At 41.1% G+C, this 14,030-nt stretch overlaps 1 protein-coding gene across 1 annotated transcript; it reads left to right on the top strand.

The window, feature by feature from the left end:
* Positions 1 to 854: 854 nt before the first annotated feature.
* On the top strand, positions 855 to 12,805 carry xkr5a (XK related 5a). The gene is made up of 7 exons (XM_046874397.1): positions 855 to 1,125; positions 2,767 to 2,950; positions 5,076 to 5,248; positions 7,420 to 7,632; positions 8,252 to 8,421; positions 9,568 to 9,679; positions 11,244 to 12,805. Exons 1-7 carry the CDS (start codon positions 1,002 to 1,004, stop codon positions 12,020 to 12,022), a joined length of 1,755 nt encoding a protein of 584 aa, XP_046730353.1. The 5' UTR covers positions 855 to 1,001; the 3' UTR covers positions 12,023 to 12,805.
* Positions 12,806 to 14,030: the final 1,225 nt, after the last annotated feature.

Genomic DNA, 14,030 nt, shown 5'->3' with positions numbered 1-14,030 from the left:
GAAAAGAAAAACCAAAAGCTACCTCTGCTGCAGGATACGTTTATTAGAATTACCAACCTCAGAAACCGCAGATTTACAGCACCTCCAATAACAGCTCATGTAAATGCTTCTCGAAGTTCAAGTAGCAGATATATATTTTGGCATCCACTAAATCACCAACAATGTCACCAGAAAAGCACCCCCAGGCCATCAAGGTCGAATTGAAGTACAGTAACTATAACAACAAGCCTGGGCCAAGAAACACATGCAATAGACATTAGATCAGTGGAAAACTGTCCTTTGGTGTGATGAGTCCAAATGAGAAATGTTTCACTGCTGTGTCTTTGTTAGATGTACAGAGGGTTCCTGAGTGTTTGGTTCCCACTCTGAAGCATGGAGGAGGAGGTGTGATGGTGTGGAGGTGCTTCTCTGGTGACATTTTTTTGTGATTTCTTTAAAAACTTGTGTGATTACCACAGCATTTAGCAGCAGCATGTCATGCCTTCTGGTTTGCACTATCATTTGTTTTTTAACAGGACAATGACCCCCAGGCACGTCTCTAAGTTAAGTATAAGCGATATGTCCAAAAAGGAGAGTAATGAAGTGCTGCATCAGATGATCTGGTCTCCACAGTTACCGGATCTAAATCCAGTTTTAAATGAATTGGACTGAAGAGTGAAGGAAAAGCAGCCAACAAGCACTCAACACCACTGGGAACTCCACAAGAATGTTGGAAAACCACACACACACACACACACACACACACACACACACACACACACACACACTCTCTCTCTCTCTCTCTCTCTCTCTCGCTCTCTTTGCTGTCTCTTTAAATTCTAACTGCATGACGTCACACTTGTTTTGGGGCAGGAGGGAGGGAGTGGGACCGTAACGGTAAACTGCCCCCGGTGTGTCTGTGATGGAGGCTGTGCGGAGGATGACGGCGGCGTGGTGCAGGATCCGCTGCTCTCGCGCTGACGCGTGAATCCGGGGTTAGACAGCGCGTGAGTGGTGTGAACATGGCCGCGGTGATGGTGTGCTGCGGCGGAGGAGGAGGAGGAGGAGGAGGATGCGGGAGCGCGTGCTGGCAGGTGCTCCTGTTCGGCTCGACCGCGCTCGTGATCCTGGCAGAGAGAGCCGCGCGTGAGTGACCCCGAAACACGTTCACACCACATACACACTCACTGTACCTGCATGCGCGCGAGTGGTACAGTCGTTACAGTGTGTGCGCATCACCTGTGCGCGAGACGTCACGTGCTTTTCTGTGCGCACATATATATAAATATATATAAAGGGTCCAGGTGTGACGCAGGTAACTTGTATTTAAATATGACGCAATAATAGCGGAAATCGGTACCATATACGGAGTAGTGACGTTATAAGACGTGACTGAATTATTATAATGATATAAAATGTTATAATTTAATGCTTAGTTAAATGATGGGTTTATATGATGCCAGAATTTGAAATATCTGGATAAAATTTACAGAAAAAAAAACATTATCCACACACACACACACACACACACACACACACACACACACACACACACACACACATAGATGTTTTAGAATCCCTGTAGATATGATGCATTAAACAATTGAAAAGTATTAATTAAAGGTAAATTTAAAAAAGTGTGAATAAGCTCAGATTAATCACTAGTTAACTCGACAATCATGCGATTAATCGCGATTAAATATTTGAATCGATTGGCAGCCCTGATATATAAATATGTACAGTATGTCACAAAAGTAAGTGCACCCCTCACATTCCAGCAACCATTGTATTATATCTTCTAAAGGGACAAAACTAAAAAAAAATGAAACTTTGATATATTTGGAGTATCAGTGTGCAGCTTGTATATCAGTACAGATTTACTGTCCTCTACAAAAAAACTCAACATACAGACATTATTGTCTAAATAACTGGCAACAAAAGTGAGTACACCCTCAGTGATAACAGCTGTTTTGAGAATTAGATTTGTTTCTGCGAGGCTGTAAGATCAGTATCACCCTGAAACTGAGTTACAGTACAGTGGTCAGGGTCAGACAGAGGTTTTCCAAGACGGGTTCCACTCGGAACAGATGTCACAAGGGTCCATCAAAGAATTTGAGTCCTCGTGCTGTGCGTCAGGTGCAGAATCTGTCCTAAAGAAAAATGACGCATGAGTGCAGCAGCACTGGTTTAGAGGTTGCAGAAGCAGAAGGTTCGCTTGTCAGTACTCAATGGTGAAGGTGCTCAGTTTTGGGTGCCAGTGATGTGATGGAGTGTTTTTGACCCTTTCCACGTTTTTTTCAGTTCACACATCCATTTATAATTATTTAAAAAGTTGTGTAATGTCCTTGGAACAAGTTAGTTCCTGTTCCCAGCAGCTTCAGCACAAATTTCAAACTCTTTCTCTACAAAAAACTCTCAAAGTCAATAAAACTTCATATCAGCGATGACACGTTTCGTGAATAAGCCCTTGTTACAGAAATGACCATTTACAAAGCAGCACCTTCTGACCAATCAGAATCCTGAATCCAGCACTGTAACTTCATGGTATTGGTTTAAATTGTGTTTAAGCATGTGAGAAGATCAGGATGGTATCACATGGTCAGGTTAAAAATAACCTCAATGTGTTTGTTAAACAACTTCGTAAAATGTTACAATATTCATAAGTGTAAATGTAAAGAATGTGTAACTGATCCAGATCACCTGTACAGGTATATCAGCTACATACTGGGCATTGGACCAAAGAGTGTCAGGTTGATGTGTGTTTGTGTGTGTGTTCTTTCCCATCAGTGATCTGCTGCTTTGCCTTCTACCTCTGGAATGAGCAGTTAATGTGGGCAGGCCTGACCTTTGCCCTGTTGTTGCCGGGGGCGATTGTGCAGGTGCTGAGCTTCATGTGGTACCGGGCGGATGGAGAACAGCGAACATGTCACCTACTCATCATACACACACTCCACCTGGGCATCTTCAAAAGGTATGTAATGTGTGTGTTTGTGTGTATAATGTTGGAGTGTTTATATGTGTGTGTGTGTGTGTGTGTGTGTGTGTGTGTGTGTGTGTGTGTCTCTGTAATAATTTATGTAGTTGGGGAGGTCTGCGGGATCAATGTGTGATTGTGTGTAATACAGTGTGTGTGTAGTAATGTATACTGGTGTGTAATAATTAATGAGTGCATGTAATTACTGGTTTGTGTGTATCTCTGTAATAATGATGTGCTACTGCAGTGTGTGTGTAATGTTGGAGTTTATATGTGTGTGTGTCTGTGTGTGTGTCTGTGTGTGTGTGCGCATGTTATGGGACTGCAACATGTGAACAATAATCAAGTCAAGTCAAGTCAAGTTTATTTGTATAGCGCTTTTCACAACAGACATTGTCTCAAAGCAGCTTTACACAAATCAACAGTGATGGTGAATGGTGTGAATTTGTCCCTGATGAGCAAGCCGTGGCGACTGTGGCAAGGAAAAACTCCCTTAGATGTTATGAGGAAGAAACCTTGAGAGGAACCAGACTCAAAAGGGGAACCCATCCTCATCTGGGTGACATCAAGAGTTTGATCATAAATCTTTCAACAATACAGAACACTGGAGAGTGAGAACTAACATGATTACTGGAGTATAAGATTATAAGTAATGTTCTTTCTGCAGTCTTAAACAGTCTATATGGTTAGTAGCTCCGAGTTTTATGAGCTCAGCATTTGTGATCACCACAGATCCAGCATCAGCTTCTCCATGCCAGAGCCTTTAAACACTCCAGGAGGTCCAATGTCAAAACTCCACACATGTAGCGGGATCCAAATGGCACTGGTACGCCTCTAGATGGTTCGGGATGTTTGTGAGTTCGGCATCTACTTCTTCAAAGGTCCGTAATCATCACGAGGTGGGAGGTGACTGAGCTGGCCAAACCTCAGGGTGTCTCGGGATGGGGAGAGAAAGAGAAGCAGTGGAGAGGAATTAGCGTAGCTGCTGTTCATGATATTAACAGCACAAGTTGATAATGTGCATGTGATCAGATGTTCTGGAGCACAAGGTTATGATGTGATGTGTGTTATGTGTAGGCTTTGCTAAAAGATACGTTTTAATCTACACTTAAATTGGGTGAGTGTGTCTGAGCCCCGAACACCGTCAGGAAGACTATTCCAGAGTTTAGGAGCTAAATGTGAAAATGCTCTACCACCTTTAGTGGACTTTGCTATTCTAGGAACTACTAGAAGCCCAGAGTTTTGAGATCTCAGGGGCGTGGATTGTAGCGTGTTAAAAGACTGGATAGATACATGAGAGCCAAACCATTTAGTGCTTTATAAGTGAGAAGTAATAGTTTGTAGTCTATTCGAAACTTAACAGGAAGCCAATGCAGGGACGATAAGATCGGGGTTATGTGATCATATTTTTTTGACCTTGTAAGAACTCTGGCTGCTGCATTCTGGACTAACTGAAGCTTGTTTATTAATGAAGCAGGACATCCACCTAGTAACGCATTACAGTAGTCTATTCTGGAGGTCATGAACGCATGGACGAGCTTCTCTGCATCGGATATAGACAACATATTTCTTAGCTTAGAATAATGCTTGTTTGTGTGCAGGATATGTATGTGTGATAAAGTTGGTGCGTGTGTGTGCATGTATAGTGATGTTGGAGTGTGTTTGTGTGTGTTTATATTAATATTGGTGTGTGTGTGTGTGTGTGTATAATGTTGGTGTGTGTATAATGTTGGTGTATGTGTAATGTTGGTGTGTGTGTATGTGTATAATGTTGGTGTGTGTGTGTGTGTATAATGTTGGTGTGTATGTGTGTAATGTTAGTGTGTGTGTGTGTATAATGTTAGTGTGTGTGTGTGTGTGTGTGTGTGTATAATGTTGGTGTATGTGTAATGTTGGTGTGTGTGTGTATAATGTTGGTGTGTGTGTGTGTGTGTGTGTGTGTGTGTGTGTGTGTGTGTGTGTGTGTGTGTGTGTGTGTGTGTGTGTATAATGTTGGTGTGTGTGAGTGTGTGTGTGTGTGTGTATGTATAATGTTGGTGTGTGTGTGTGTGTGTGTGTGTGTGTATATATATGTATAATAATGTCGATGTGTGTGGTTGTGTGTATTTGTGTGTGTGTTCAGGTTGTGGGACTGCAGTGTGTGTGTATGGAGTGGTCAGTCTCAGTCTCAGCAGGTGATGCAGCAGGTGGATGTGGCAGCGTTGCGTTTGCTTGATGTTCTGCTCCTCACTCTCCCTCAGGCGCTCACACACACCTACGTTCTCACGGCGACCGACTTCACCCTCACATCACCAGGTCGGTCTGTTGTTCCAGTGCAGAGTTTACTGTAATCCCCAGAATATAAACCCTCTTACATTCTAGTTCTTAAAGTTTTTCAGCCATTCCCCACATTAGAAAAGGTGGATTTTCAAGCCCCCTCTCTCCACCATTACCCCAATAAATGGTAATGAAATACTGCAAGTTTAGAAATGACAAATTTATTTAAATATAAAATTCTAAGTCAATAACATCAAATAGCAAAAATAACTAAATAAAAGTGTAGTTGTGTTACGGATGTTGTTTTAATTCACTTGCATTAATGACCTAATTGTTTGTTTGAAGTTGCGTTGAGTGTATGAACTTTATATTTAATACAGAAAATAAGATTAATGAAGAACACAAAACATTTACATAAATCCGCCCAATTATTCCACCACACAAGGTGAACCACCAGCAGTCAAACGTCCCTTTTATAGATTTAAAAAACTACTGAATACTGACATACAGTACACATAGATACAATACAGTATCTTACAAAAGTAAGTACACCCTCACACTTCAGCAACCATTTTAGTATCTTCTCAATAGACGATTCTATAGAAATAAAACTTGGACATTTTAAAGTATGCAGGTTGTGTAGCAGTACAGATTTACTGTCTTAGTAACTCAACATACAGCCATTATTGTCAAAATAACTGGCAACAAAAGTGAGTAAGTGTTAACACATCTATGTCATGTAACTATGCAAAGGCACATTTTTTTGTCTTCACAGGACCATACACATTTGTGTATCTTGTATTAGAGCAGTTAAAACTTGGTGTTTTGAGTTCAATTCTCTCATACTGACCACTGGATGTTCAACATGGACCCCATGGCAAAGAACTCTGAGGATTCGGGTATCAGAATTGTTGCTCTCCACAAAGATGCAGAGGCTGTAAGAAGATCAGTAACAACCTGAAACTGAGTTACAGTACAGTGGTCAAGGTCATACAGAGGTTTTCCAAGATGGGTTCCACTCGGAACGACCTTTGCAAGGGTCCATCAAATAAGTCGAGTCCTCATGCTGTGCTTCAGGTGCAGAAGCTGCATCAAAAAACAGACGCATGAGTGCTGCAGCATTGCTTTAGAGGTAACAGAAGCTGAAGGTCCACTCATCAGTGCTCAGACCGTACACCGCACACTGCAACAAGTTGGTTTGCAGGAGCCTCTTCTGAAGCTGTTTACAAGAAAGACTTCAAACAGTTTGCTGAAACGACCTGTCCAAGAGCATGAATTACTGGAATCACCAACCTCAGCCATTAGGGTTGCACAAGCCAGTGCCGGTCCCAAGCCCGGATAAATGGGGAGGGTTGCGTTAGGAAGGACATCCAGCGTAAAAACGTGCCAAATCAAACATGCGGATGATCCACTGTGGTGACCCCTAATGGTAGAAGCCGAAAGAAAGAAATGTCCTGTGGTCTGATGAGATGATGATAAACTTGTTTGGATCAGATGGTGTCCAGCATGTGTGGTGACGCCCTGGTGAGGAGAACCAGGAAAATTGTGTCTTGTCTATAGTCAAGCATTGTGGTGGCAGCATCATGGTCTGGGGCTGCATGAGTGATGCTGGTACTGAGAAGTTTCATTGTGGGAAACATAGATTTCATCATGTACTGTGACATTCTGAAGCAGAACTTGATGCCTCCCTTCAGAAACTGCAGTTTTCTAAGATAATAATGACCACAAACACACCAACAAGATCACAACTGTCTTGCTGAGGAAGCTAAAGGTGAAGGTGAAGGTGATGGAGTGGCCAAGTATGTCTCCAGACCTGAACCCTATTGAGCACCTGTATGTTGAGTTACTTTTAGAGGACAGTAAATTTGTACTGCTACACAAACTGCACACTGGTACTCCAAAATATATCCAAGTTTCATTTCTTGAGAAGATACTAAAATGGTTGCTGAAATATGAGGGGTGTACTCACTATTGTAAGATACCCATATTAACAAACTTTGTGGAGGTTTACCAGAACCGTTAGCTTCATGCTAACATAACATTATGTTTATTTTCTGAACTAGGAGAGCAGAGCATTAGGCTAATATGCTAATATAACAATGTGACCAGTGAAAGTTAATAAAGAGGTTATAATAATTCATGACTGAAACATAATGGATGTGTAAATGTGTTGTGTTTAACATATGTTTAATTGTGTGTGTTCTGGCCAGTTGCACTGTGTAGTGGAATGTGTGTGCTGTCTCTATCCTGGGCGTTGGTATTGTACAGTCGAGCGTGTTGTCTGGCGCGGCCTGGTCACCTTCTCATGCCCCCCGCTGCCCTTCTGTGCCAGCTGCTGTGGAGGGCAGGGCTACTGAGCGCTCGTTTCGCCAGCCTTGCCCTTTTTGCCCGCTCTTTTGGGTGCTGGATCATTGGTGTTGTGGGTGAGTGTCACCTACATATACACACACATAACTCCTCTGTCCTGAAAATGTCAGAGAGTTACATCAGAAGTCTTCAGAAATCTTTAATAAATATCTTTTCAGTTCAGTTTTCAAGTTTATTTCTATAGCACTTTTCACAATGGACATCGTCTCAAAGCAGCTTTACAGAACGTAAAAATGATAGAAATTTTTATATAAATGAATTATTTGCATTAATCCCTGATGAGCAAACCTGGGGCAACTGTGGAAGGAAAAACTCCCTCAGATGGTATGAGGAAGAAACCTTGAGAGGAACCTGACTCAAATGGTGAACCCATCCTCATTTGGGTGATATCAGGAGTGTATGAGCATTGGAGTGTGTGATTATGAGTAATGTCCTTTCTACAGTCTTATACAGTCAGTTTACGTGGAACCAGGAGCTACTGAGCAACTCATAAAATTTAAGAAAACGTCACAATATCTTCATAAATCCATTTATGTAGAGCGTGAAAGTGCCAGTGCCTGTGTATCAGCTGCTACTTTAAAAACGACAGCATAGTAGACTGAGCATTTTAAAGATAATTTACACCTTCTGAACATTCAGATTCAAAGATTCATTTCATCCTTTCTCTTTTTGCAGGCTGCCATTGGCTGATTGCAGCATTCTGGTTGGTTTCTCAGCAGACTGATATCTGCGTGGGCCAGTGGGCCTGGCGTGGGTTCAACCTCATCCTGGGGGGCGTTCACGTCTTCCTATTCCTGAATGTAAAAGATGGCCCTTCTCGGTACCGCATGGCCTGCTTTTACACGGTAACTGTTACATGGAATGAGGGTAGGATGTAATTACAGAGCGTATTTATCCAGGCCCTTACAAAGCCCAATATTATAATGAGAGGTGTGACATTGGGCTATTTATAACCCAGCATGGGAAGCTCTAAGAAACCTAGAGGAAGTTAAATCTACACCAAGTGCGTGGGGAGATGTTATGATGATACCAGGTTACATTCATGGGCAATGAACAGAGATTGTTCCAGATTCTCTGAATCTTTGGATGATATTATGCACTGTAGATGATGATAACTTTAAACTCTTTGCAATTTTTCTTTGAGAAACTTCTTTCTGATATTGCTCCACTATTTTTCGCTGCAGCATTGGGGGAATTGGTGATCCTTTGCCCATCTTGACTTCTGAGAGACACTGCCACTCTGAGAGGCTCTTTTTTACACCCAATCATGTTGCCAATTGACCTAATAGGTTGCAAATTGGTCCTCCAGCTGTTTCTTATATTTACTTTTATATTTTATGGCCTCTTACTGCTACCAGTCCCAACGTTTTTGGAATGTGTAGCTCTCATGAAATCCAAAATGAGCCAATATTTGGCATGACATTTCAAAATGTCTCACTTTCAACATTTGATATGTTATTTATATTCTATTGTGAATAAAATATAAGTTTATGAAATTTGTAAATTTTTGCATTCATTTTTTATTTACAGTTTGTAGTGTCTCAACTTTTTTTGGTTTGTATACACAGTAGTTCACTGAGCAAACAGAAAATGTTTCGCTAATTCAGACCAATCTATAATTTGGCTTGCTGTTTAGTTAATATTCAATTAAACTTTTGGAATTAAATCCTGCTAAGAGCGAATAATTAATAACTGATTTGACATGACTAGCTGGGCAATTTTATGAGCTGATAAAAAAAAAAAAAAAAAAAAAAGGAACTAGCTGGCGAATTAAACAAGCTAATGTTACAAAACATATTTAGCTAGATAAAAATAATTTGACATGCTGGTTTATAAAAATGTAAGTAGTAAATGAGCAATTACAATTTACAATTTACTTAATCAAACTTAACATCATCACCCCAGGGGAACCATGGCTTAAATTTACTTTTGCACATTTATATATAATACATTTCTTTTATACGTTTATATCTTTACATTTGTTGTCACAGGTAATGCTGTTGGAGAATGCCACGCTAGTCCTGGCGGCTTCTGATATCCTCACTGATGCATCATGGGAAAGCTTGACTGCCCCCATTGCTGTCCTGTGTAGTTTCCTATTGGGTAAATAAACAGTGTGTTCTTCCTTCCAGTTGGTTTACTTTCTGTTCACCCACATTATTAACTACATTAATTGGTTGTCTATATCTCTTGGCCAGCATGTGTACCATTGATGATTTGGGTGCCATAACTTTTAAACATACAACACGTGATATTTGTGTGTGCACATTTAGTGATTTAGAAGGAAGCTACATTAGTTGGGAGGATGTGTTAACATTAGCTAGCCGATTTTAACCACATGTAATCCACAAAGATGAAAAAATATTGTTAGCTATCTTAAAATTAGCATTACTAGCTTACAAGATAGCTACTTGAGGCTAAGAGATTGTGTTAATGTTAACATGCTGGTAAGGATGCAGGTTTGCCTTAATGTAGCTGCATTAGCAGACCAAACGGCTAAAACAATTAGCTAGTTAGGTTATATAGTGCCTTCAACTATAAGTCTATACATTCATATTTGTAAAATGTGTATTTATAAAGTGTATTTCTGTTGATATTTGACATTTTTAGTGCACCTACAGTAGATGACTAGAATTAGGAAACTGTTCAGCCATGACTGCCTGCTTCAAATGTGTTTAAATATGAGGTGACATATGGGCACAATACCGGTAGTGGGATATACAGTACCCTTGAATATGGCCATGATGTGTGGCAGAACACTGTTAGCTTTCACACAATGGGAAGTGGCTATAGGAAAATAGCAGAAACTTGTTACGTGGAATTGTTATTAATCAACCTGGAAGAGAATGTATTCCTGTTTTGTCACTGTGTAGAGTGAACAAAAGCTTTTTAAGTTCGGAAAGGTTTTAAGAAAAACGTCTCTTTATCTGAAAAACAAACTCGAGTATTTCCAGTTTATCAGGAACTTCAGATGAGATCCGGTTCTATGGTCAGATGAAGCCAAAATAGAGCTTTATGGCAGTAAACACCAGTGGTGTGTTTGCCAGACAGAGAGGTAACCATATGGAAAAGTACCTCATCCCACGGTAACGCTATATGGACAAAAGATTATGGACACCTGACATTCCCAGCCGTATGTGGTTCTTCCCCAAACTGTTAACACAAAGCTGAAGGCACACAATTTGTTTATGACGTCTTTGGATGCAGCAGCATCCAAACCTGTTCCAGCAGGACAATACCCCTGTGCACAAAGCAAACTTCATAAAGATTTGCTTTGCATGTGTAGGAGTGTAAGCTCTCCTGCTATAAAGCTCTGACCTCAACCCCATTGAACGCTTTTAGGATGTATTTGAACACTGACTGCACCCCAGGCCTCCTCACCTCACCTACACTCCAAGATCTAGTGGAATGGAGGTTATTATAAGAGCCATGGCCATCCTAGTCCCTCACCTGCTGTAGGTGCTGTAGAACCTGTGCTTGCTAGCTGAAGCGGACAGTCCACCAGTGTGGACCACAAAATTTCAAGGATCTGGAGAAATTGTGTATGGAGGAATAGAGCCCTTGTCATGTATTTATACCTTATCTGCATTATTGGAGAACACTCAGAGCTTTGGGTAGCAAAAAGTATTGACTAAAATGGTTTTCTCCTCATGTTTTCCTCTCTCAGGTCTGATGTTTCTGCTGCTTTACTATCGTTTCTTGCACCCAAAGTCTACAGAGATCTCCCACACTCTGCATCACGGAGCTCAGGCAGGCAGCGCGTGTCTTGATCAGGGTGACTCGTCTTTCTCCCTGTCTGACAAGAGCCTTGCTCTTCCCTCTCTCCGTCCTCCACTCTCCTCCTCCCATCCCTCCTTTTCACTGCTAGAACACCCAGGGAGCTGCGGGGCGAAAGTAGGCACAGAGTGCCGTCACCACCACTGGCTCCTTGTGCGTCTGGCACTGAAAACCGGCGACCCGAACAAAATCGAACGCGCCTTTGGTGCCGGGGGAGCAACGGCCATCGTGAGTGAAGAGCAGGAGGACGACTCCCAAGAGAAAGCAGGAGGCGGAGGAGGAGTTGATGGGTTGGATGTCAAGGATGAAGATGACACTCTTGAACCGCTGTCCGACTGCAAGGACGAGTTTGAGAGCGTGAGTGAGGCGAGAGAGGACGTGGAGGAAGAGGAGGCAGATGTGAACCTGGTTGAGGAAATGGACAGCGTAGACTCAGAGTGGAAGCGCAGCTCTCCTGAGGGGAAATCTGTGTTCGGAGACAGTCCCGAGCCAGATTACTGCCCCACCGAGTCCAGCTCCACACTCTACTTTAGCGCTGACCCACAATCCCCAAGCAGCGCCAGCGACCCCCGTCTGGACCGAATGGAAGTTTCCGGACCCCACCTGACAGGCCCACGCCGGCACCTCGTTCTCTCTACACGAGGCCTGGAGGATGACACAGGTTTCTGACCAGGTTTAAAAATAACCCGAAATAAAAATGTTTTATTCGAGACTTTAACACAATTTTCTACAAGGTTAATGCAGCTAAAATTGGTCTTGCATAAAAAAAGTGTAAATATCCACACCAGACTGCGATGCAGTTTTTTATTTTGGACAGCCAAGTGTGATGATAAAACGTCATTTAAAGCTATAAAAATTTGCGCTGGTGTTGCTAAAAAAAAAAAATTGGTGAGACTCTGGTTACTTGTTAGCTACATTAGCACTGTAGCATCATTGCTAAATTTCAGATACATATCCTAACTGATATGCTTGGACATATTTGTTTATAATTGGGAACCTTTCTATGGTGAAATGTTTCCAAGAAAATTACTGACAAGGGTGATCGTGTATCGTAATGTCATATTTATAGCATCATATGTGTCTCATTGCTGTATGGCTGTGATGAAATTTGTGTGTATGTGTGTTTGTGTGAATCAAAGCACAAACAACAAAAGCTTTTTAGCTGCTTGACTGACTCAGAAATAATAAGGTATACTTTCTAAAAGTGTGCATCGTGGCATCATAGCTCAGCTAAAGTTGTTTTTTCAGGTTAAATGACGTCTGGTTTTTAGCACGTTTTTTTTGCTAGCAGCAATTTTTGTCTTGCATCACATAAGGCGCTCACTAGGGGGCGTTTCTGCCTTGCGTTTGAGCTGGTTGCCATGGTTAACAGATTACAATTTGTATTTTCCTTCAGTCTGTCTTTGATTAGGTCTGCATAAATTAAATCACATTGCTTCTCATTTGCATGTAGATAAGCCCCACCCACTTTCTTACATTGTTTTATTTATAATTTCATTTCATTTTAACAGTTTTATTTGTTAGTGGTTTTACAATCAGCAGTACACTAGTTACCGTTCAGATCTTGGTTAAACTGAAAGGCAAGAAAAAAAGACAGAGCTCTTTATATTTCATGTTTTATATAATAAACCTGTGCTACTTTGAGAAAACACAATCAGCCGTAAACCATGTGTATAAAGAACATTTCAAGGTTAGGGTTTTTTTTTTTACACATGCAAAGCAGTAGTAAATAGTTCGATGATCTACTGCTGAAATTCTGAATTCAGAAACCTTCCTGATGCATCGTCCAGTGTAACAAAGCCGAGCACTGAGCTGTTTTAGATCTCAGTCTCTGATGCTGTTTTTATCACTGCTTCAAAAACGCATCCTGAAATAACCGCTCTGGATTAGTGCACCTCCAGAGCCACTCAGATGGGACATGTATATTATACATTTCTTTATTTCAGGTGGATATTTTAACTGGATACTTTCTGCTCTGAACCAAATCACACTGAGATCCAGAGATCCAAAGGATTATATCAAGCTAAATGTCTGGCGTTAATATCAAGCTGCAAATGCAACGAGCTTCTTATGGTAACGTTTACATTGAACACGTCGACTAAGCAGTATATTTTCCTGGGTTTTCAGGAGTCAATTCACTGTGTAAAATTGGCTTCCTCATAACAGTAATTAATGTTATGTTGCAAAAATTGTGTGTGGGGTGAATTTTAGAAATATATTACATTATTCTACTGAATTTTTAATTTATAAATTCCCTTTTTTCTGAAGGGATAACACTCATTACATGTGTCCTATTATAAACAATGTTAACCAGACAGTGTACTCTGACCTTTGACCTTTAGTGTGTCTGTGGTCAGCCATTATTACAGGGCTACAGTTACTTCATGCTGTAACGGGTATTTGTGTTTTTACCTATAATTGGATTTTGCTCAGGTTTTATAGTGTAAATATCAAACTTGCAAAAAAAGAAAAAAACCTGACAAGGCCATTGATCAGCACTTTGTGACTATTTGTTTATTTTAGGGAATAAGTCGAGTTTCTGAGCGGATTGCTCAATTTAAATGTACGGATTCCCATTCAGGGAATTCTTATTGGATCGTTAAATTTGTGGATCGATCAGGGAACTCTTGACCATGTAAGTGAATTCTCTGAGTGAACTATACATATTACACAGTCA

The sequence above is a fragment of the Silurus meridionalis genome, chromosome 18, assembly GCF_014805685.1.
Source record: "Silurus meridionalis isolate SWU-2019-XX chromosome 18, ASM1480568v1, whole genome shotgun sequence".
NCBI lineage: Eukaryota > Metazoa > Chordata > Actinopteri > Siluriformes > Siluridae > Silurus > Silurus meridionalis.
The sequence above is the reverse complement of the archived record's forward strand: the minus strand, read 5'-3'. Positions and strand labels throughout refer to the sequence as shown.

What these genes read in the sequence shown, in the direction of transcription:
- xkr5a (XM_046874397.1), top strand. Translation starts at nt 1,002, where the DNA reads ATGGCCGCGGTGATGGTGTGCTGCGGCGGAGGAGGAGGAGGAGGAGGA. An exon ending in CCTGGCAGAGAGAGCCGCGC is followed by an intron (nt 1,126 to 2,766) that starts GTGAGTGACCCC and finishes CTTTCCCATCAG; the next exon opens with TGATCTGCTGCTTTGCCTTC. An exon ending in GCATGGCCTGCTTTTACACG is followed by an intron (nt 8,422 to 9,567) that starts GTAACTGTTACA and finishes TTGTTGTCACAG; the next exon opens with GTAATGCTGTTGGAGAATGC.